Consider the following 24,348-nt stretch of genomic DNA (forward strand, 5'->3'; position numbering starts at 1 on the left):
TCTCTTTGAAATATAAAAGCTGTATAACATTGTAGCCTGTTGTAACATTGTAGGAAAGAAATATTGAGCCTCTGTAATGAAAGCTCTTAAATGAGATGCCTTCCTTCCAGAGAAGGAAATGTATCTTCAAATCCTAGTAAAGATCCTTCAGTGAGGGATCTGGAGCACAGATCTTCTTTTATTTACAGCCTATCCTCCAATTTAGAGTATAGTTACATGCAATGATTTTGTTGTCAGTGGAGGTCTCTTCTATTGCTGTAGTTCTTCACTTCCATGGTTTTGCTGACTCAGCTGTTTAAAAGCAGCAGGACAAACAAGAAGCTGAAATGATCCAAATTTAATAATAGTTATTAAAAACAAAAAGAATGAAAGCCAGTGTGGTGACAGGTATGAATGTTTTATTAACACTTACAGCTGTAATGAGTCTGAACCATTACTTGCTATTCTGCTTATTATACTCCAACATCACTATAATGATTTAGGCCAATTGTAGTTAAGACAGCTCATCTGATAAAGACCAGGTCGACATAGTTTTAATAACTGTGTTACACAGGAACTCGGAATCTGTCAGTCTTTTATTATCATCAGCTCTTTTCTCCATTTTAGAAGGTATAAGTGAGCTGAAGGCTCTTTAGTAGAAACTAGAGTAACTGCAGAGCAATTTAGGAAGGGCAGAATCCAGAAAATCTTTCTGAAGTTTTGCTTGTTTATTTCCAGTCCAATGAATGTATTTTTGATACACAAATCACCAAGAAAATGGGTTATTACAAGCTGCTAGAAGTGATGTATGTGCGTCTTTCAAAAGAGGATGTTTACTCCAAGGACTCTAAAATAAACCAAGCTTACCGTGGTTCCATGAGTGTAGAAGGAAATGAGCTTACCAAGACACTAATAAAGTAAGACTATTATTTATTTTATTTAATTTTGATTTCTAATTGAGTTTTGGACTTTGTAAATATGCCGTATAAAGCAGAAGATTGATTTGTTCAAGGGTAAATGTAATCTGTGATGTAGCTTTTGATTTTAAATGGAATACACAATATTGAATTTGTATTGATAGAATGATCTCTACTGTAGACTCTAATCCTGTGTCAGGATAACTTTTGCCTCCCTTTTTTTCCTTTTTTTTCTGTTTGTTAAGCTAGTGTTTTGTTTTGGTTTTTTTTCCTGTATGATTCTTGGCCTTCGATTTGTGTTTTCACAATTTCAGTTTCAGTATAGTTACACTTTTCTCTTGAGGATGGTTCTATGTTGTAAGATAGGTATTTACATGATTGATGAGAAGATGGGATGGATTTTAATTTATATTTCATAATACAGCAGCACGCCCAGGAGGTGGAATTTGGTTTAATCACCACTGCAGAAGGGAACAAAATCGTAATACTGATATAGATATGCTAATTAGTATTATCTAGTTTGTTCAATATTCTGAAAAAAAACTATGAGATGCCTGAATTGCTGTTCATTTGTTTTGTTTGAATTTTATTTTAAAATACTGTGTCCTATGAGGACTTTACAGGATTTATTGGCTGTGTTTTGCAGAAGATCTGTAAGTGGCTGGGGGCAAAAGACCTATAAAAATTGCATCTAAGCGGTTTTTCTCTAGCTGATCTATAGCATAGTTTAGCATGCCTGTCTGGTCATAATTTCTTTGTAAAAGACCATGAGAAAGATGTGTGCATTAATTGAAACATGTCTCCATCTTATCTGAAAATGGCCTATCGTGGTATTCCTGACATTCAGGACCGCTGTGTAGATACTTGGGGAAGCTGTCTTTGCATTGCAGAATGGTTCCAGTTCAGCACAGTATAGCTGTGGAGAACTCGAGCAAGTCTGAGGTGTTTTAATGCTGATACTTCTATAATAACAAAGTTCTCTTGAAATTCTGTTGATTCGATGGTCTTTGAGTGGGACCTTTCCTGTGCTGCTTAAAAAGAGACTTCTGATGGTGTTTTCTTGCCTGTTTCTGTTTTAAGGTCATGCTATGATGCGTTTACAGAAAACATGGCAGGAGAGGGTCAGCTGTTGGAGAAGAGGAGACAGTATCACTGTGCAGCATACAATTGTGCTGTTGCTGTTATCAGTGGTGTCTTCACTGAAAGTAAATTTTATCAGGGCTTTCTTTTTACAGAAAAACCAGAAAAGGTAAGAAGCTGTTGTTGCTGTTAGAAGGCTTCCAGAGCATGAGACAAAGTGATTTTATCTGATTGCGATAAAACAAAGAATCAAACCTGAATGACATGCAATTATACTAACAAATTACCTGGTGAGGCAATAGGAGGAGTTGTAGCTGACTTTCTTGCGTTCTTCACAGAATTTGAATTGCTGATGCAGGTTTTGCCATCTGTTTGGGAATGGGCGAAGCAGTGATACATTTACCCTGTTTTCCTTCCATTCTCAATAGTTTATCTAAAATATGAGGAAAACCCTATTGTTTAAGTTCTCTAGTGCTTGAAATATACTTGAATAAGAGATATTCTCTTTACAGTCTGTGCTTTGAATTCTTGAGTAGTTGAATAGCAAAATTTTCTTCATAGTATTGATCTAGAAGAGGAAACATGCCACGTTGTCTATATTGTTGATCTGGGCTTTTTTAAGAAGAAATAAAATGCATTCAGAGCAATTGTTATTGTGTGCAGCATTATAATTTTGGTATTTGCAAACATGCTTTGGTTCGCAGAACTTGCTGATTTTTGAAAATTTGATAGACCTGAAGCGTCAGTATACATTTCCTGTAGAAATTGAGGTGAGTGGAATATACTTTTTAGCATACTCGTTCTAGTAGTAAATGGCTGTAGGAATAAGTAATTTAGCTGTTGTTTTGCAGTAATAATTTTACTACATGGGATTTCCATTCATGTTAAATGGTTTTGATCATTTTTTGGCATTTTTGTAAATAAATAACTGTAAATTTGAAAAAAAAATTCAACCTTGATTTCTTGCTGTTTAGGTGCCTCTGGAAAGGAAGAAGCGATATATTGCTATTAGAAAGGAGGCCAGGGATGCAGAAAATAGCAATCAAGGTATGGAAGTCATTTATGATTGTGAAAAATATGCCATCTTACCTTTCGTACAGTGTTCGCTGATGTGTTGCTAATTGGCTTCTACAGTAGCAGGAATAAAAGCATTCAATGTGCTCTGTGTAACAACCAGTTCTCACTCACCCTCAAGATTTAGTGGCCAATAAAGGCTTGTTTCTTGTAATTACCTTGATTAATGGTCTCTTATTTTTTCCTATACAGATGAACCCAAGTATTTAGCTTCTGCATCATACATGATGGATAGCAGTCTGAGCGAGGAAATGAGTCAGTTTGATTTTTCTACTGGAGTCCAAGGTTTTTCTTATAGCTCCCAAGATGTTACAGCTACCAGCACTCGTTTCAGGAGGAAGGTAGTTTATTGAATTAAGTGCTGTGAGGAAGAAAAGTTTTATGCTTTCTAGCAATTACATACATGTATTGGGGTTGAGAAGGAGAAATTTCTAGTCTCCTGTATTTGTTCTATTTAACTGAGAATGGATTCCTCCAGAAGATGAGGGAGGTGACTTGGGCTGTGTTCTGTTGATCATTTTTCTTCTTCCACTGCTCCACTGTCTACAGTTGGAGAAAAGCAATGCTAGAGTATTAGGTTTCTAAACCTGAGTAATGTGGGTGAAGTCCAGCTTGGGTTGTAGAAAGGTGGCTTGTGACTTTGTGTGCGCTCAGGAGCACCTTGTGATGGTTGCATTTTGCTGTTCGGCAACTGGTTTCCTCTCATTTCCCTCATCTTTTGGTTTTTGAAGGCACTTGACCAAGCTAGTTGTATCAAATACATGGAATAAATGATCAAACATGTTATTATTTTTGTATCCCTGTTGTGGCACCTTGTATTTAACTGGTGCTCTTGGAAGAACAGTATTTAATATGTTCCAGGACTTGAAGTTGCGTTCTTTCTGCAGTCATAGAATCATTTTGGTTGGAAGAGACCTTCAGGATCATCGAGTCCAACCAAACTTAATCTAACTCTAGCACAAAACCATGTCCCTAAGAACCTTGTCTAAACGCCTTTTAAACACCTCCAGGAATGGTGACTCCACCGCTTCCCTGGGCAGCCTGTTCCAATGCCTGACAAAATCAGTCAGTCAAAATCAATCAAGAGACATCAAGAGTAATACTGATAGGATAGGTATTTGCTGTAAAACAGAAAGAAGGGCTGTAAAATCTGTCAAAATAACTGTTAGCATTCATAAAGACAAACTGTTTCCATGTTTGGGATAAAGGAGGTGTTTTAGCTGCAGCAAAGTTAACCAGAAACGTAGTTTCTATCTGCTTTGTGTAGTAATGTTGTAATTTCTAACTATAAATAATTTTGGTTTGTGATCTGTTATGTGCAGCAAAAGATATTGTGGTGGTTGCTAGTCAGTGTGAAACAGCACATCCATAAAAATATGACCTTCCCCCTGTGAAAGGTGTTAACACATTCTTTCATCTGTGAAATGAAATAATTTGTGAGGTTCAGCTAAATCTTCCTGCTTCCAGTAGTTGCCACACCTATCCTGGCAGGTAATAAAGTATGAGGTTGACATCTATTGGCACAGGAAGTAAAAGATGGGCACAGCTGGTACATATCTTTGGGAGGTGTCTGTTTGAACACCACATTTGATGTATTCCCTGTTGCACATACTGAGCATACAGTTGAATCTGTAAACACAGATAAGATCAGAATGACTCACACATTATGATTTAAAAGAAAATATAGTGTTATTGTTAATCACAGTAGCACTTTTTTGTTTGTTTTTTTTGTTTGTTTGTTTTCAGGAGCCCACAGAATACATGGTTTTGAATGATGAGATGGAATTGGAAATGGATGAACTCAACCAACATGAATGTATGGCTTCTCTGACCACTCTGATTAAACATATGCAGAGGAACCAGATCACACCCAAAGTAGAGGAGGCCAGTATTAACCCAGAGTTGGCATTTTTTCACTAATTATGCCAAGAAAAGGGAGTCAGGATTGAATGCCTTAATTTATTAATTTTCTTGCCTATATTATAATGAGGCACACGTGGCTCAATCTGAGAGCTCTTTGGCTTGGTAAGACTGTTTAATCCAAGTGATTTGATTTTTGCTCATCTCTCTTAAATTTCAGGGGACATTTCCAGTAGACCTTCCTCTCTGGATGAAATTTCTGCATGGCAAATTAGGAAATCCATCAGTACCACTAAATATTCGCCTCTTCATTGCAAAACTTATTGTTAATACTGAGGATGTGAGTCATTTTTTGGACACATTTTTTCTGTTAACGTAACAGGTTGTATTATAATATCAACTGTGTAACTCTTGTGGGTTAAAATATTTCATCAGCTGAGACTTTTGAGGCATTCAAATTGATTAGCTTGCCATGATAAAAGGAAATTCATTTGTGGCTCAAAATTCCAGATAGTGGCAGTATTTGGAGTGTAACATAAATACTTTTTCTCCCAAACTCTACTTTACTAAGTAGACGATGTCCACAATATTTGTCTTCTGTGAACTATAAGTAATGGATTCATTGATACTGGGCAAGAGCTATGGCTGATTGTTTGCCACCTTTGCAGGAGCAAAACCAGTGGTTTTCTAATGGTCATGCATGAGTCTTATGGAAACCCTTAGAGCTAAATGATGATGAAGTTGATTTAACAGTCTAACCTGTAGTGATCATTGAACAACAGATTACTGAGTAGTTGGGTGACTGGTAATTGATTCTCCTGTTTTCCATAGGTTTTCCGACCTTATGCAAAGCAGTGGCTTGGTCCGTTGCTGCAGCTTGTTGTTTCTGGGAATAATGGAGGTGAAGGGATTCATTACATGGTAGTGGAAATAGTAGTTACTATCCTTTCCTGGACAAGTGTAGCCACTCCCAAAGTAAGGAAATGTGAAGTTCAGTTTTAATATTATTGGTAATGAATGAGTTTGTTATTATGCACTTTTCTACGTGAGTCCACAGTTTCTTTTAGATATTAACTTCAAAAATAGTTTATTTACTTGCTTGCTTTCATAAAACAATATATGTCTTCATGGCATAGCCACTATGTTTATTTTTGCTTTTCTTCATTGTAGGGGAATATTAAGGATGAGATTTTAGCAAACAGATTGCTTGAATTCTTAATGAAGAATGCCTTTCACCAAAAAAGAGCTGTGTTTAGACACAATCTGGAAATCATAAAGACAGTTATAGAGTGTTGGAAGAACTGTCTCTCCATACCTTACAGGTAAGCACTTAGACAATTGGTTTTTTTATCAGTATTTCACAAATAGAAGTGCACTTTATCAGAGGAGATGAAAAGGTAAATTCATCTGCAACAGTAAACTCTTTGTCCCTAGAGCTGACAGTAGAACTTCAGAACTGGACTCTCCAGAGGTTGTAACTTAATTTGCAAAACAACAAGGAGACAGGGAAAACATGTAGAGGATTACAACAGCAACAATGAAAGCAGGAGTAATCTCTGCAAAGACATTTTATTTGAAATTGAGTGTTATCACCGAATATCAGTGCACTCTTAGTAAGACTTCTGTGATCTGCTGTGCTCTAGAACTTGTTGCAGGGAATTGATGTGGGCTTACAATATTATATTTTTAGATTTTTTTTTTTTTTTCAAAGACTTCTTAGACTTCCTCATTGAAGCTAAATTCTTCTGAATATATGCTTTCTGCCGGTTTTGGTGGGAGTGTATATGCCTATGTACATGCTTTCTGCTGATTTGGGTGGGGTTGTGTGTGTGTATATACATTGTGAGTGATTTATGGTGTGTATGTTTTGGGGCTTTTCATGTATATCATTGCTTTTATGTTTTTATCCAACAGTTTAATATTTGAAAAGTTTTCTAGTGGAGATCCTGATACCAAGGACAATTCAGTGGGAATTCAGCTGCTGGGAATTGTTCTGGCTAACAGTTTACCTCCCTTTGACCCAAAGTGTGAAATAGACCGTGTCAGGTGAGAAATGCAGCTTTTCGGAGAATTTTGGTAAAAGCTAAAGACAGAGCATGTTTAACTCATCAGCATGAACTATGGGAGCTGGATTGCTCGTCAGAATTGTTTGCCTCATCATCCCTTTTCTATTGTCTGTCAGATGTAATGCTTTTCTAGTGGCAAACTGCAGACCACATTTATTTTGAAAAATATCTAGAGAACGTAAGCTTTTTTACAGTGGGTCCCAGGGTTGCAGTTTCGTGGAAATTAACAGAATCAGGAATTGCCAAAGCAGGAATTGAGACACTGCAGGTAGAAATCCATGTTTTGCTGTATTCAGCTCTTCTAAAAGCAGTTGCTGTTCCCCTAGGCAGTTCGTGTGAGTTTTTTGTTTCGGTTTAAAATTGGATGCTGGAGTAGTGGCTTACAGCAGGTCTGTCTTTTGTGTTAGGTATTTTCAGGCTTTGGCCAGCAACATGGGCTTATTGAAGTATAAAGAAGTTTATGCAGCTGCAGCAGAAGTGTTGGGACTTGCTCTTCATTACCTTGCTGAGAGAGAAAATGTAAGTGAACTGTATTGTGTGTTTGACTGTTCCTGTCTTAATTCTGTGTACATCTTTTTATGACTACTCAATTCAGCCCCAAAAATGAATGTATTTAAAACTCAACAGTCCTTGTACAACCGATTGAGTAAAAGTTTTAAGCTACTCACTCAGGAGGAAGAGAATTTGAGAGAAGGCTAAATGTGGAGTTTTTGCTCTGCTGATTTGGAGCTGACAGTGAATGGTCTCTTTCTGTGGCTTTGTTCAGCTTTTGCTAACAAGCAACACTGGCATCGTACATTTAAATTTTGTTTTTCATGGTTTTGTTGGTTTTTGTTGGGTTGGTTAACTTCTGAAATTTGTTGTGAGAAGAGGTTCTAGGGGTAAGTAGCATCAGTAGGTTCAAAGAGAAATTAGACAAATTCATGCACAAAACAAGCATAAACAGGTTCTGAAACCACTAGACTACAAGGTGCATTCTAGGATCCCTGATCTAACGATGGATGCCTGTTGGGTTGTATGGGGGGAAAGGAGGACAAAAGAGAGCCAGAATCATGTGCTCCCCCGAAATTTCATTCTGCAGCTGCTATTGGAGACAAAAACACCAAGATATGGGCTAGGTGGATCGTTGGTCTTACCTTGTAGGTTATTCTTACTTCTCTCCCCACTGCTTTTACTACTTTCTTTGCCTAATTGAATTCTGGTTATTGTTTCACAGTTTGTAGAGCATATTTCATAAACTGAGTTCCTACAGGCTTCTCCTTCTCTTCCACAGTGTTTTGAGTAAATGAGCAAGAGCAAAGATGGTGCAAACATTTTACCCTGTTTACCCTATGCCCTATTTCTTTGACATTAAGTGAAGGCTGTTGATTATTTTTCACCCTTTCACTAAAAATACTAGCTTTTTTTAGAGTCATTAATTGGAAATCTGCCATAGTGAATGAGAAGCTACTTATTTACATAAGCATACTAAGCAACTTGTATTTCCAAATCAAGATTTTTCTTCCAAACCAATCAAAGAAAGCTCACAAATATATTGTCTAAGCAGACAAACGTATGTTTCAGCGAGGCATAACTGTACAGCAGCCACGAAGCACCATAAATGTCAAGATGAGGCAAGTGAATCTTACCTGGCAAAATGTACTAGAATCAAACAGTACAGCAACAGAACTATGTGGCATTAAGATGGTTATGAGTTTCATGGCTGTGCTTGTCTTACTGTCTTTCTCATTTTCAGGTACTTGAAGATCCAGTTTATGATTGTGTCATAGGACAATTAAAACAACATCAGAATGCCCAACAGGATAAGTTTATTCAATGCTTGAATAAGGTTGTTAAGAATTTCCCACCTCTTGCTGACAGGTATATCATGATTTACATGGTATGTTCATTTTAGATGTAGAGGAATGATGGACAATAACTTGCTTTTCTTTATGGCCTTCTGCTTATGTCAAGGTTTATGAACACAGTGTTCTTTTTGATGCCCAAACTTCATGGTGTGATGAAAACCTACTGTCTGGAAGTAATAATGTGTCGGGCAGAAGAAATACCTGATCTTCACTTGCAGTTAAAGACTAAAGACTTTACCCAGATCATGAACCACAGGTGAGTGGTTGTGTGATCACTAATGTGGATGCATAATCTAAACTTCTTGATAACATTTTCTGTGCTGACCACAACGTTTTTACATTCAGAAGCATATATAATTCACGTTCACTTTTTGATCATTGCTCTCCTAATTTGACCTCATGGAATCTGGGAGTTAAGATGGTTAGATGGCTGTGAGAAACAAAAAAAATTAATAGTATTAAGATGAAACACCACTGGGATGTGAATTTCTGTTGTATGTATTAGTTTAGTTATATTCTCACTCTTAGGTTGAACTCAAAATTATTTACCTCAAGCCCTTTATGCAAATGCAGATATTATTGCTAAAACCTAAACTGATCATCTAGTTCTCTGTGTAGCAGTGAAAAGAAAAGCAATGTAACTGTTCTTTTTTCCCCCCTCCCCTCTTCTTTTAGGGATGATGAAAGGCAAAGGGTTTGTTTGGATATAGTGTACAAGATGCTGTCTAAACTAAAACCACTAGAACTTAAAGAACTTCTTCCTGCAGTATCAGGGTTCATTTCTCACCCTTCTGTAATATGTCGACAGCGCATGTATGATATTCTGATGTGGATTTATGATAATTACAGGTATGTGTTCCCTGCAGATGTTTTCTTTCAGTGGTTTGTCACAAGCAGAGTCAAAGTGCTTGTGACACTTTGAGCACATGTCCCTCAGTGTGGGGCTTTGCCAGTTCTCAGAAGTTTCAAGCCTGTGGTTTCCCCAAGTAGCTCTGGCCTTTGGTGGCAATTTTATGCCTTCCACTATGGGACAAAGACTTAAACCTGAACTTTAGCCCAGAACGGGGATGTTTCATCAACCCAGCATGGTGACAGAAGAGGTCTTAGCTCTGATGTTTCCACTTCTTTTCTTGTTGCTGGAATTTGTAACTAGTGAGAACTGTACACTAGAGAAATTTGCTTATAATTAGAAGGTGTATTAAAGCACTTTGGCATGATCTGATAGGATAAAGATTTTCATTGTGTTTGACCCCTTAGGGTGGGGAACACACATGTAGTCAGTTTGACAAGCAGGTTGCTATTGAATAATCTAACTTAGTTGGGTTCTATTATATACTTTTTCAGAAGATAACTGAGCTATTTGAATGGATAATTGTTGTGAAGGAAAAGTACAGGCAATTTTTACTCCAACATCACTTGGGACAAGCTAATTCTCTGCCTTTTCCTCAGGTTTAACCTTGCAAACTCAGAATTAATTCTGTTTGGCCTTGATAATACCTAATGTGCATTATTTAGCTTTTGGATTTTTACTTTCCTAATTAGTGGTGAGACAAGACATTTTTGGCAATGAAGACCTCATATTATGAGAACAAATGCAGTGATACCAAGTTGAGATTTTTATGAGAAAGGCATGTTCCTCCTTTTCTCCCACTGTCTTCATCCTCTTAATTTACAATGGATTATTTGAGAGAAGTCATTAAGAGAGATTTTTCTCTTAAAATCAGTGATCCAGAAAGCCAAGCAGATGATGATTCTCAGGAAATACTCAAACTGGCAAAAGAGATCCTGCTTCAAGGACTGATTGACGAGAATGTCGAACTGCAGTGAGTAAACAGTGTTGTGATGACTGACTCAAGTAATAAATCCCTAAATTGCTCTGTCTCAGGAGAGTTGATCCTTAGAGATTTTTTTAAGTATTTTAGTATCAAAGAGTAACAGTGAGATAACATTGTTTCCTTTTCTTCCAATAAGTTAATGTGCAAAGTTTTGTCCCCTACTGTTACACCGAATTTATGTGAAGCACAGAACTTCTGGACAAACTTCTGAGCCATGGAGAAGTTGTTACAGTATCTTAGACCTAATTCTGTGTTAATGTTCTGGACACTTTTAACAACAAGGCAGCCTTCACTATACACAGACACACAAAAATAGATTAGATGTTGGATTTTTAAAATGTTTTTGGTGAAGGAGAAGGTAGAATAGGAGTTCCCTGTGCTTATCCACCCCTAGCACTTTTCAAGAGGAAAACAATCTAATGGAAATATTTTTTTCAGAGTAAACCTTTAGTATCAGGTAAATGGCAGAGAGCATGGTAGATGAATGAGGAAATTTTTATCATTCAGTCAAAATGTCAGATTCATGACATTAAAGGGTTAGTTGAAGGTATTACAATCTTATTGTGGTGAGGTTTTTTTGTTTTGTTTTTTAATTTTTTGATAGTGTTTTGTCTTCTGCTTGCGGATAACTAGGAATAAATCTATTCTTTGCCTTTACAGATTAATTGTTAGGAATTTTTGGAGTGATGAGACAAGGTTACCTGCAAATATTCCTGATCGCATGCTGGCGTTGTTAAATTCTTTATATTCCACCAAGATTGAAACACAGTACTTAAGTCTAATCACAAATTTTCTACTTGAAATGACTAGCAAGAGCCCGGATTATTCCAGAAAAATATTTGAGCATCCACTGTCTGAATGCAAGTTTCAGGTGAATTATAATGTGTTGTTTTGTGTGCATCCGTGTGACAGTTTCCATTCCTTAGTGTAGTTACCACTTGGACAAGAATGACATAGCGAAGGAGGTTTCTGGAAGTGTTTTGTACTCCATGGTTAATAGCCTCAACAATCATGTGTTACGCACAGTATCAGAAATTCAATGATTTTGTGGGGGGCAATAGCTTTGCTTTCTTTTCAAAAAAGAAAATTTTAATTAAAGTAATTATATATACCAAGTAGAGTTGATGTGTAATGAAATACTTAAAAAAGAGGGTAATGGAGAGAAGCACTGTAAGGTGGAGAAAAATTGTGAAGAAACAGGAATATTAGTACAAGAGCTGTAAATCAGTCCTCAGTTGACCAGTTCAAATTAGTGAGCTTATTGAACTATGGAGAACTTTTGTGTTCATTTTTATTATAGTCAAGTTCTGCCCCGTACGTGGGATGATATTTTAAATTCTGTACTTTAATTTCTGCTATCCTGTCTTAAGGAATGCAAAAAGCCTCCATTCTTACTGTTCTTATTAAAATTTTCTTGTGTTCCCAGGACTTTGTAATTGATTCCAGCTGGCGTTATCGAAGTACCATACTCACACCTATGTTTGTGGAGACTCAGGCTTCTCAGAGCATCCACAGGAATTTATCACAAGAAAGGTCCCTTTCTGCTTCTGGGTCAGTCGGTGGTCAAGTGAGGGCGACCCAAAAGCAATATGAATTTACACCTACACAGCATGTCAGTAAGTCCAGACCAGTGTCTTCTGAAATCTTCTTGTTAGCTATAGGAATTGTTTCAATCTCTTTATTCCTGTTGCTTATGGATTGTAATGCTTTTAATATTTTTGTTTTCAAGGGCTTTTTTTTTTCATTATGGAAACAAAGCATCCAGTCACATTTTTATTAGTCTCGTATGTATTTTGTATTCTACCTAAAGTGAAAGAAGTTTGTTTCTTACCCAACAGCCTGAAATCCAGTCTGCCCATAAACACTGGTAACTGTATTTTTGAGGGAAGAAAATTACCTTCTTTGTAGATGTTTTCACCTAGTTTATATTCAGATGTGTTACAGTTTTTTTTATGATTTTTTTGTTTTTTTACAGGTGGTAGAAGTTCTTTTAATTGGATGACTGGAAGCAGCATTGACACCTTGGCAGAGTATACAGTTCCTTCATCTTCCGAATCCTTATCTTCATCCATGCTGTTAGTTAAGAAACGGAGTGAAAAATTTAAACAAGCAGCCTTTAAACCAGTGGGGCCAGATTTTGGAAAAAAAAGGCTGGGTTTGCCTGGAGATGAGGTGGACAGCAAAACTAAAGGTTTGTAGGCCTTATGATGCGATTTCTATAGAAATATTATGTTATTATAGACCATCTTTGTTAGTTATTTGGCAGTCCATTATCTTTGAGACATTCTAATTGAGGTTCAACTTGAAGAGAGTTTGTTTCCAGGAATGTGGCAAAAAGCTACAATTTTGCTAGGAATTGCAAAACTATATGTTGCTAGACGAAATAACTGACTAGATAAGAAACCAACTGGTGTAATCTTTGCATTCCTACCTCTCCCTAAGGCGACTGTAGCATGAATGTCAGACAGTTCTGTTCCTTCTGTTTTAGATGTAACTGCTTATCTCTTTAAAGAAGAGATCTCTTTACAAATATTTTTTTCTGAACCATTTCAGCTGTGCTGACACAATGTGCAACAGATTGCACTCTGGTATGGGAACTACCTACTGTTTTCTGAGAATGCTCCTTCATCCACCCAGTTGATAACTGAAAAGTATCAGTACTGTTCTGGAGTGGTTTAAGCTGCTTCTCCCCATTTCCTTCCCCATTTCACTGCTGCCTGCCTTGTCATTAAAATTTTGACTGGAAGGATGACAGGAGTTCAGGCACAGAGCTATAAAAAATTGACCTTTTCAATACCTGAGAGGTGTTTCAGGGTACTTTTTGAATTGACCATGCTAAACTACAGAAAGAAGAAAGTTCACTCCACCTTCCAGTCAGTCCCTGGTCTTCTGTCAGTTGTAGTGGTCTGTTTTTGTTTGGTCACTCTTCTTTCCTAGGAAATGGACTGAAGTGAACAGCCTATAAAGTGGCCTTTCTCCCTGACTGTCCTGAGCAGGGGTTGATCCAGTGACAGTTCTGTAATAGGAACTTGAAAAATACAGCACTATATTATTATTATCCGATCTTTGAATGTATTTAGCACTTTGTCTATTCAAGGAGCTATATACTTTATGGAATATTGTGCCAATGCCATACTTGCCTTCGAGAGCTTAAAATAAATCTGTCGTGTGGGGCAAATTTGTTCATGAATTTTAGTGCTTTTCCTAGTATAATGGTTTGACCCTCATACCGCATCCATATGCTTAAAGTTTTTATATAATTGCTTATGAACTTGTCGAGGGTTAAGATTGTGGGGTGACAATCAAACCCTGGCAGATGTATCGTTAACCTCCTCTCCCCCCCCGCTTCCCCCTTTTTCCCCTCCCTCTCCCCCCTTCCCACTCAGGACAGGCGATCGGGAGGGAAAGAAGGACAGAGAGAAGAGAGTTGGAAAAGTTAAAGATGTTTTACTCATGCTACTAATAAGAATAGAGAAAATAGTACAAAATATACAAAACCAATCTTGAAAGTCTCAGCAACTGCAGAGCCAGCACCCAAAGTCCTGGATTAGACTCTGTAGCCAACCGGAGCTGGATTCAGTCTCTCACTAGGCCTCAGTTCGCAGGGACAACCAGCAAGGTCCTCTCCTAATGTCAGCCATGAGCAGAAGGGAAAAGGAAAAGGCAAAAGGGACGAGATCCTCGTGATCTCCCACTTTTATAGGAAGTATTCACGTGAATGGAATGTTATACACAGTTGGTCACCGGTTTCTCGTTGCCCCTCTCGCGAGATGTCCATCCATGCTTATCAATAAGTTTGCATTCCATTGCTAGGTTTACCAAAACATGTGTCTGGTTCTCCAGGAAAATGCAGCTAATATGAAGGCTTTAGCTGACAGGCAAAAATCATTAAAAGAGAAGCTTGTTTTTTAGCAAAACCAGGACAGAACTCTTCTCCTAACAACAACTTAATTTGTTTTAATTTGCTATCTTGTTGAAAGGCCTTGCATTGACCTGTTGGATATGTAACTTAGGAGACTGGCTGGTGAGCTAGTAAATACGAAGGTGATGTCTGTCATTATATGATGCTTAAATTGGAAGTTTACTTGAGAAAGGAAAAGCATTGAACATGATCGTATGTTCCCTAGGTATAGAAGAGCGAGCAGAAATTCTAAGATTGCGGAGGCGTTTCTTGAAGGACCAAGAGAAACTCAGCCTGATTTATGCTAGGAAAGGTGTGGCTGAACAGAAAAGAGAACAGGTTTGTCAATCCAAATAAGTTTAAAACCTGAAGTCCTAGTGCCATTTGCAGTCTTGTACTTCATCTCTAGAAGTGACTTTGTGAAGAAAGGGTAGGTATGAGATACTGGTTGCTGCTTTAAGAGCTTTAGGAGGTTTTATTTGGAGATCATGCTAAATCTCAAGAGTGAAAAAAGAGCTGGATGATAACCCTTCCAAGTCTACCACTTAGTGTATATGAAATGAGTTTATGTGCTGGAATCCGTAACAGCTATGGGAGGCTCTTTTCAGCTGTCATCCTGGAAACTAGGATACTTGAAGCTGCAGTACTCTGCAGAAATAGTTGGAGAACATTATCCAGTGTCTGAAGGTGAACTCAAAAATGTGATACAGCTGATGGACTAACCAGAACTGTTGTGTACTTTTAACCTGAAGGAATGTCAGTAACAATCATTTGTGTGTTTATCAAGACCATGGTGGGTTTCCTGGTTGTGTTATGTACTTAAAATAAGTTTAAGTATTTTTAAGCTCTGTAACAGTTTTTTCTGAAGTTCATGTTACTAAAAATAACATAAACTATTATCCAGAAATGATAGCATTTAGAACAAGAGCAAAGGAACCCGGGACTGATAGCTACCATTCTGAGACACTCTTATAATTCTTCACATCTGCAGACAACTGTGTAAACAGAACTTATGTCTGGAAGAACCACACAAACACCTATTTTAGCCAATTTATATTTACTTGCAGGCTAAAGCTACCATTTCCTCCCACCCTCCAAGAGAGAACCTGTCAATGTGTTCTGTATGACAGTCCAAAATACAACTGACAAAAAACCCTGTGATATTCCACAATAAAAGACCAGAGGAGGCTATAAATGGTGTCAGTACCCCTCATACCTTCCAAGAGATCTGTTGCACGTAAACACACATGAACTCAGTGGGTTGCATTAATAGCATGCCTGATCACGCAAAACAGGAAAAAGTAGGTCCTGAGCAAGAATGTGTTTGGAAATAGCTTTAGCAAAATCCTGATTTCTCCCAGCATATCTCTCTTGAAAGTTTTTTTGAAAATCATCCCTTTGAAGTTGTGTAGAAAAAAAAATTCGCTCAAACAGCAAAATTACAAAGGGTTTACAGAAGATAAAAAAAATCCTCAAGCTTTCTTCTCTTTCCCTCTGTCATTCTAACAGTGTATGTATCCACCCATTGTCTGCTGGTTTAACTGGTAATGGCCGTAGTTAAAAATAAAATCCCAGCCTCTAGATTTGCTGCTGTTTTCCTTATAGCGTATCAGTGATAAGAGAAGGAAGAAATGCAGACGAAGAGAGATATTTTTGTCTCTATCTGGTAGTAGCTCTTGTTTGATTTAGTTGTATTCCTTTAAGCCTCAGCAAAAGGCAGAGCAGCTATTTAGCAACTGCAGTTTACAACAGTTTTGTTATGGTTTGGTTTACATTTTATTAGGAATCAGTTCTACCAGATTCATCCTTCTTCCTTCCCTTCTCCATCCCATTGTGTGAAATAAAACAGACTAGCTTTAGCAATGTTATTTTACTTTGCACCTAGGCCAGGCTGAAAACCATCATATAATGTGGCTCAGCTGGCAGGCAGTGACTTATTAAACTGTAGCACCTCACTAGCTGTCAATCATAATCATTCTGTTTAAAAGTGACTTAAATATTATTGGTATGGAAGCAGAAACTAGAGGACATTAATATTAAAAGTTAATGGCTGAAATAAGTCTGAGCAAGACTTTGGAGTTTTAATTTACCAAGATAATTTTGAGTTTGACTGTATCACAGCTTTATAGAAAGTGTACTTGTTTAATAAACACAGCAAAAGTTTATAAACCATTTCAGAAATGCTCTTGTTTATTTTGTCTTATCTAGATACAGCTCTTTCTAAGTAATATGATTTTTTTTTTAACATGATCAATGCATTTCAGGAGATGAAATCTGAGCTGAAGATGAAGTATGATGCCCAGGTTACTTTGTACAGACGTTACCGAGTAGGAGACCTTCCTGACATCCAGATTGAATACCGCAGCCTCATTGCCCCTCTGCAGGGCCTTGCCCAGGTCTGTCTGCTTTTCAAAGGTCATTTGTGAAGTCTTCAGTTTTTACAGGGCAGCTGCTTTCAAAATTGATTTGTTGTTTTGTAGTCAACCACTGTGACATGCGTTTAAAGAGTCTTTTAAAGAGTTTTGAGGGAGCGTTTCTCCCACCCCTGGGCTGGTGCAGTGATGAGAGAAGATGCTGTGTAGCTTGCCTCGCTTGAACAGTTGAATTGAACACTGAGGACCTGGGACATGAGCTGTTGTCTGTTGCCTCTGGGTTCCTCTACTTGAGAAACAGATGGTGGTGATCTTTACAGACATTACTGCAAAGGATGTCTCACTGTACAGCAATACAGCAGACATTTTCCTTCTTTTATATGGCTCTAGCAGAGTTGTAAAAATACAAATGAAGTTAACTGTGTCTAAGACTGGATTTGGACTACTCAGTAAAGCTGATCCAATATTCCTTTTCCTACCTGAGAATGGCTGAAACTGTAGGCTAAACCTATCCCATTTCACAGAGTTTGGGAAGTCACAGTGTTCCTGATTACCTTTGTATTTAATTTCTTTTGATGGTCCCTTGTCTCTGTGTAAAGGGAGGAAGTGGCACAAGCACAGATTGTCTGAATAGCATTAGATTGAGTTAGACCAAACTGCAGTCCCATGATAGACTAGGAGGCATAGGACTGTGTTACACATACAGATGTGTTTCTGGGTTGAGAAAATGACTTTAAATCTCAGAACTGTCTGTACAGTCTGTCTTGCTTTGTTGGCTCCTTCAGTGTTAGGTCCAGGTTTCCTCACGCATTGATGTCTTCTGTTTTTTCCTGAAACCCTCTTCACTGGCAGTGGTATTTGTAAGATGATGTTGGGTGTTTGGTTCTTGTAACAGGAATCATGAATATGTGAAAATTGTAAATTCCATCCTCTCCACCAACTCTCTGGCCTGCAGCCTACATTGTCTTGGAGTTTCTTTATGTAGAAGAATTAAGATGGGATTTGAATGCGTAGTACTGTAACTCCTGGCATAGGTGTGGTACATGCCAGGCTAATTACTCCACTCCCGAAGAGTTTCCACAAAGGGATTAGGTACAGGGTGGATCGTATCTCTTAATTTTATTTATTAGTTTGTTGTGTCACACCAAAATTTCATGGCCTTATTGCTTTTGTTGTAATTTACAGAAAGATCCAACGTTTGCCAAGCAGCTTTTCAGCAGTTTGTTTGGTGGCATTTTTCATGAGGTAGAAAAATCTAAGTCTCCTTCTGAGAAAAAATCCATCGTCCAGAAGCTGCTGAATGATTTCAATAATTTCCTGAGTATGAGCCAGTCTTACTTCCCGCCGTTCATTGCGTGCATCCAGGTAAATCCTGCTACATGGCATGAAAGTAGCTGAATACAATGTCTTTGAATGTGTGATAAACCCAGTGGTAGTGAAGGTTAAATACTCTCACTGAAATTTAGACAGAGATGGAAAGAGAATTGTTAACCCAGTGGTTGTTTCAAGTGACTCTTTGAACAAGGTAATTCAAGCCTCCGAACTGTGTTTTTTTTCAAGGTTTTTACAGTTTTTGATCCGCAGAGTTTAATGCATCAATAACAAGAGAAGAGTTGATTTTAAAAGAAAGCCACAAGATCTATTGAAAAGGTTACTTGGGTGTCTTGTGCTTATCTTACTGGTTCTGGGAAGAGCTTACTGAGGAACACTTCGATGTCTCAAGGACATCAGTAGCTGTCAGACTGTTTGTTGTCAGCAACTCTGATTTATTTTTTCAAATTAGTCCCCTGAAGTAGTTGTCTGGGGACTTTTAGTAATGAAGGCAGGATTCCCTACCCCAGAAGGGTGAGTGGGTGCACCACAACCATTTCACTGGGAAGGAAACACAAGCCTTTCTGCTACAAGAAAATACTGACCTGGAATGGATTGTGAATTTCATCCTTTATCCTCATTTTCGGGGAGATGAAAAAAGCTTGTCCAAGCACCTATTATATACTCATTGTCACTGTATTTAATGTTTCTTGTCGACTGTGTTGATCTTAATGTTGCATCTGATTTGTAGCTCTCAAAACAATATTTTTTTGAGTGGAAGATAATGGTTTTTTCTTTATGGAAATTTAAATACTCTGTTATGGTAGATATCATTCGTAATAGAGGAGAAATGTCTAGTTTGGACTAGCTTTTTAAACAGTGACAAACTTTGCTGCTTAGGACTTCTATTTACACATCTGAAAAAATGTAATTTCTTGTTTACTTTTTTTCTGTGCAGCTGCATAAAAGGTCAAATGCTATGGGGATTTTTCTGGGCTGTCTTTATATTTTTTGAGCCAGCATCTCACAATAGCTGTCTGTTAATATTCCCTCTTGACACTGCGTTTGTTGGTTCTCTGTCTCAATATTATTATTTGTGTTCAATTATGCTATTTGTTAGACCCTATTAGTAACACTTGTGGTAGGCTACTTTTTCTTTCTGAATAGATGTAAAACGAAGACTCAAAAGCCAGGTAAGTTCAAATTAGTCTAAAATAATGGATTTTGTAGGAGCAATAAGAGCGTCTTGTTGCCATGCCCATTCACTAATGAGAGACCAGCAGCAGGGAGGCAAGCTGCAGCTTGGGTATTTGAGCATCCTGCACAGCAGTGACAGGAAGTCTTCTCCCCAAGAGGGAGCAGAGCTCACATTGACCAGGAGAGAGAGCTGAGAGAGGGAGAACACACAGTTCCAAGGCTGTCATCTGGCTCATGAAAGCTGTCCTAACAGCTTGGCCATTTGGAAATAGAGCTTCTGTTTTCCGTGTACTAATAGTATGATAAATATTGGCTTGTTTCAGAAGGGCTTCCTGCGTCACTGCCATTTCCTTCAGGTTATTGGACTTTGTACTCTTCTACAGGTTCAAGTACCATCAGGAGAGTAACTTGGTGATAAAAAGAGCTAGTTTTGTCTACAGGTATAATCTTAAAATTGACTATGAGGCTCTGGGGTTGGCTTTCAGGACAGATCAAAAACCCACTGAAATACTAAGAAAAAATGTTAAGCTCTTGACAATAGTTTATGTAGACTCCATAGAGATACCTGGCCTCTGAAGAACATATAGTCACCTAATAAATATTTTAACTGTCAGGCCAGCTTGGATGCCATTTGTTTTATCTTTGAACATGTGGTGCAAATAAAGACAGAAAACGTTGCAATCCAGAGCAAGGAACGTTTCCTCTGCTTTTGAGAAGATAAGTGATCAAGTCATCACCAGAGTGCACTAAATAGAAAGATATCTCCTTTGATGTGGGACGATGTCAGTAAATTGTGAGTTTGGGAGGGTATTCATTCTATGGATGTAGTGTTATGTTTACACAGCTTAAAAAAAATACTAGACATCCCTGAGAAAAGGCTTTTTGATCTTGCCTTAGCAAAGCTGTTCTTAGGTTTCTAGATTATGCAGTTGTCACTGTGTCCCTGACATTACTCCAGAAAGTTGGCAGCCAAGGAGTGTGTGCCCCTACACAGGAGTGTCTGGGGCACGTGTGTAGCTTTGATAGAAACTGTTAGTTGAAATTGCCTGAATAGCAGGAAATCCTCATTGGGATCCACCTGGTCTATAACTCAGGAAGCTACAAGAAGTGGTTATTTTTGTCTTTTTTTTATCGAGTACAAATTTATTGTTGTGAGAGTCTCAACTATACAAATTGTTTAGTGAGTTTGCTTATGCCAAATGTCTATTCTTTACTTTTTGTGGTGGTGGTTGTTTATCACAGAAGTATAGTTTGGTTGTTCTCACAGTATCCTGTTACAAATTCCCAATAGCATTTTTCGTTGTGATTTTTTTTTTTTCCGCTTGAACATACAGTGTTGGCAAGAATCAAACTTTAATTTTTATGCTAAGACTCAGTGCTGTTTCTTGTAATGAAAATTATATTACCCCTTTTCTGTGTTGTAGGGTTTTTTTTCTTCCTGCTTGGTTAAGATATTATTGCAACTTTAGGTTCTTAGTTGACAAAAAGACGCTGGCTTTAATAAACTTGTCTGCCCCTTTCTTGATATGTTTGCCTGTGGTTGGGATATAGGTTTAGTATTTTAAAAAACCTTCAGGTAAACAAGAATGTTCATCCCTGAAAAAGAAATTATTCTATAGTTGGACTGATGTTAAGTATGATAAAGACCTGCTAGAAATCTTGTCATGTCTTTAAGTCAGGCAGGACTAAATGACTACAGCACTGCCTGAGTCAAACTGGAAGCTGTGGTGCACTCAAATTGGGTTAGGTGACCATGAGCCAGCACTGTGCCCTTGTGGCCAGGAAGGCCAATGGCATCCTGGGGTCTATTAGAAGGGTGGTGATCAGTAGGTCAAGAGAGGTTCTCCTTCCCCCCTACTCTGCCCTGGTGAGACCACACCTGGAATATTGTGTCCAGTTCTGGGCCCCTCAGTTCAAGAAGAACAGGGAACTGCTGGGGAGAGTCCAGCACAGGACAACAAAGATCATCAAGGGAGTGGAGCATCTCCCTTACGAGGAAAGGCTGAGGAAGCTGGGTCTCTTTAGTTTGGAGAAGAAAGGACTGAGGAGTGACCTCATTCATCTTTTTATATATATATATATATGTATATATATATAAAACGGATGAGTATCATGAGGATGGAGCCAGGCTCTTCTTGGTGACAGCCAATGATAGGACAAGGGGCAGTGGGTATAAACTGAAACACAGGAGGTTCCATTTAAATACGAGAAGAAACTTTTTCACAGTGAGGGTGACAGAGCACTGGAACAGGCTACCCAGGGAGGTTGTGGAGTCTCCTTCTCTGGAGACATTCAAAACCCGCCTGGACACCTTCCTGTGTAACCTCATCTAGGTGTTCCTGCTCTGGCAGGGGGATTGGACCGGACGATCTTCTGAGGTCCCTTCTAATCTCTGACATTCTATGATTCTGTGAAGTGTGTGGGTAGGAAGTCTCCAGCTCAGAGAGGACATTGTGGTTAGTTGTGCCTTTGGCTTATGGCAGAAATGCACCACTCAGTAGGTGAAGGGAAAGGCAGCTGTTGCGTAGCGGGCCACCACACTGCCAACAACCAGGAGGAAAGACTGAGGCTGTAAGTGTGTCCATCTCATCCATCTACCTCTCCCTGACTCCCCCTGGGTTTCTGTTGAGAGTTGTCTTGTACCCTGGAGAGAGACGAAGTAGAAGCGTTGTTCTCTACTGGTCTCTATCTGAAGAGCAACTGCACAGAAGGAGAATATTTGTTTTCCCAGAGCTGGGAACTTCTGGAAATGTAACAGCTTCTTGCCTAAGCTTGCGTTGTAAGAAAAGGGATACCAAATAGGTGATTTCTAGAAGGTAACTCTCAATATAATTTAAACCGAAGTAGATACCGGGTTTGTTTTATTTTATAGGAAATGAGTTACCAGCACAGAGAGCTACTAGAACTGGATTCAGCTAACGTGAGCACCAGCTGCCTGGCAAGTTTACAGCAGCCAGTGGGCATCCTTCTCCTGGAACGTGCCCTGATGGCACTGTCCCCTGCCCAGGAGCCCCCGTCCAAGCGGATGCGCGGAAGGACAGATCTTCCCCCAGATGTCATCAGGTGGATTGAACTTGCTAAGTAAGTTGTTGTCTGAGACAATTTTCTCCCATTTAGGTTTGCCTTGTGAAGAGCTCCGCCTTTATGGCTTATGGGATTTCTTTTTTAGTCTTTGCCTCTTTCAGCATTAGATATGCTTTCAATTTCTTGACGGTTAATTACTGTATTTCAGTTAGAATAGTTAGACTTAGCAGCTGTGCACCCTGATGATGCTGTCAGACTGCTGAAAAACATCATGTTCATAGCTTTTCAACTGCAAGACTTTCCACTGCTCAGATATTACCCTACAAGATGAAGTTTATCTAGTTAAATATATGATATTTCTTACGTAAGATTGTAAACATATTTTTTGCACTATTACAAGCCAGTAGTATTACTGCCTATTAAATTATTCTTTTTTCAAATAGCTTATGTTTGCATTGATACACCTCTGTTCAACCAATGAAAATATTTCCCTTTTCAATTTCACTAGACTGTACCGATCTCTTGGGGATTACGATGTCCTTCGTGGCATTTTCAGTGGTAAGATTGGGACTAAGGAAATTACACAGAAGGCGTTGTTGGCAGAAGCAAGGAGTGATTATGCTGAAGCAGCTAAATATTATGATGAGGTAAAATGACAACAAGAGTTTTCCATAAATCTCATTACTTGAAACTAAGAAGCCAAAATGAAACATTTTGAGAAGCAGCATATTGTTGAAAATGTTCTTGTGTTTTGTTTGGTCAATGGTTCAGTCTGTAAAGACATGGGAACAGGTGACCAGTCATAACAGAGCAGTCAGTGTGATATAGTTTTTTACTCTTTGCTACAAAGCTTCACATGTGCAATCAGCTGGGCAGACAAGTAAAACACCATGGGTGTGCTGCCACCCCAAGAGAGCAAACTGCATGTGTTCATGGAACAGAAAATCTGAGTTAGAGTGGGTTAAAATGAAGGAGGATCTTTTTAGCCTTCTTTTAAAGCCTTTGCTCTTTAAAAATGCAGGTTTACTCAAGATGGCTACCTGAAATGAATTTTTATATAAATACTGACAATCCAGAATTTTCTACATTGAATGTTGCTGTCACATTCTGGTAAATGGATAGATATTTTTATGAGACAATGAATCATTGTTAAGCTCCTGGTGACTGAAAATTGAAACTAGTACCAGATTCCAGCTGAGAACCTTCCTCCCCCTCAAATTCATTCCCCAGGCACTCTCTAAAGAAGACTGGCAAGACGGAGAGCCAGCAGAAGTGGAGAAGGACTTCTGGGAACTTGCATCTCTGGAATGCTATGACCACCTCACAGAGTGGAAGTCTCTGGAACATTGTGCTACCATTAATGTCGATAGTGGAAAACCTCCAGACTTAGGCAAAACGTGGAGTGATCCGTTTTTTCAGGTTTTTAGAAATCAGTCCCTTGATCCTCTACTGTTTTTTGCCTCTGCAGGGATGTCCTACAGTAATGTGATTGTGGGTTTGTGTTATTTGGGTTACTTTTATCATGGAAATTAGCAGAGAGTCTGAGATATAATTGAAGCAATAATTTCTGCTGTTTTTGAGGTGTTTAGTTTTTACCTTGAGTCTATGGCTGATCATATAGGACCAGCTTCATCATCCTCTTCTTGCAATGTTTTTGTTGCTTTTATCACTTTTATTTGTTTTGTGTTTTAAATGTTACCGAACCACTGGTTTAGAAACTGGTAGAATTTGCTAACAACTTCTTCAGCCTATCAGAAGAGGCTGCTATGATTTTTAGCAAATTGAAGTTTGTCTAAAGGGGAATTATTTAAGAAAACTGTTCAAAATATTTTTATATTTATTTTGTGTGCCACTGATAATAAAAAATTGATCATCTAGTATTCCA

The 24,348-nt window shown here is 38.3% G+C and overlaps 1 protein-coding gene across 3 annotated transcripts in view; it reads left to right on the top strand.

Annotated features, from left to right (window-relative positions):
• Positions 1-24,348, top strand: part of PRKDC (protein kinase, DNA-activated, catalytic subunit) — an 84,242-nt gene that overhangs the window by 34,752 nt on the left and 25,142 nt on the right. For 2 of the 3 annotated variants that reach the window (XM_065830626.2, XM_071804136.1), the window contains exons 42-65: positions 718-896; positions 1,977-2,145; positions 2,681-2,746; positions 2,951-3,023; positions 3,243-3,391; positions 4,797-4,934; positions 5,131-5,250; positions 5,742-5,885; positions 6,081-6,232; positions 6,825-6,956; positions 7,384-7,495; positions 8,712-8,836; positions 8,930-9,079; positions 9,499-9,672; positions 10,548-10,646; positions 11,319-11,529; positions 12,085-12,274; positions 12,634-12,849; positions 14,786-14,898; positions 16,824-16,955; positions 18,117-18,296; positions 22,312-22,520; positions 22,972-23,110; positions 23,694-23,882. In XM_065830626.2, the coding sequence (XP_065686698.1) occupies positions 718-896; positions 1,977-2,145; positions 2,681-2,746; positions 2,951-3,023; positions 3,243-3,391; positions 4,797-4,934; positions 5,131-5,250; positions 5,742-5,885; positions 6,081-6,232; positions 6,825-6,956; positions 7,384-7,495; positions 8,712-8,836; positions 8,930-9,079; positions 9,499-9,672; positions 10,548-10,646; positions 11,319-11,529; positions 12,085-12,274; positions 12,634-12,849; positions 14,786-14,898; positions 16,824-16,955; positions 18,117-18,296; positions 22,312-22,520; positions 22,972-23,110; positions 23,694-23,882 (3,561 nt within the window). The remainder of the gene's footprint in view (positions 1-717; positions 897-1,976; positions 2,146-2,680; positions 2,747-2,950; positions 3,024-3,242; positions 3,392-4,796; positions 4,935-5,130; positions 5,251-5,741; positions 5,886-6,080; positions 6,233-6,824; positions 6,957-7,383; positions 7,496-8,711; positions 8,837-8,929; positions 9,080-9,498; positions 9,673-10,547; positions 10,647-11,318; positions 11,530-12,084; positions 12,275-12,633; positions 12,850-14,785; positions 14,899-16,823; positions 16,956-18,116; positions 18,297-22,311; positions 22,521-22,971; positions 23,111-23,693; positions 23,883-24,348) is intronic. The other variant, XM_071804137.1, reaches the window with a different exon arrangement.

This window comes from Patagioenas fasciata, chromosome 2 (assembly GCF_037038585.1).
Source record: "Patagioenas fasciata isolate bPatFas1 chromosome 2, bPatFas1.hap1, whole genome shotgun sequence".
Taxonomy (NCBI): Eukaryota; Metazoa; Chordata; class Aves; order Columbiformes; family Columbidae; genus Patagioenas; species Patagioenas fasciata.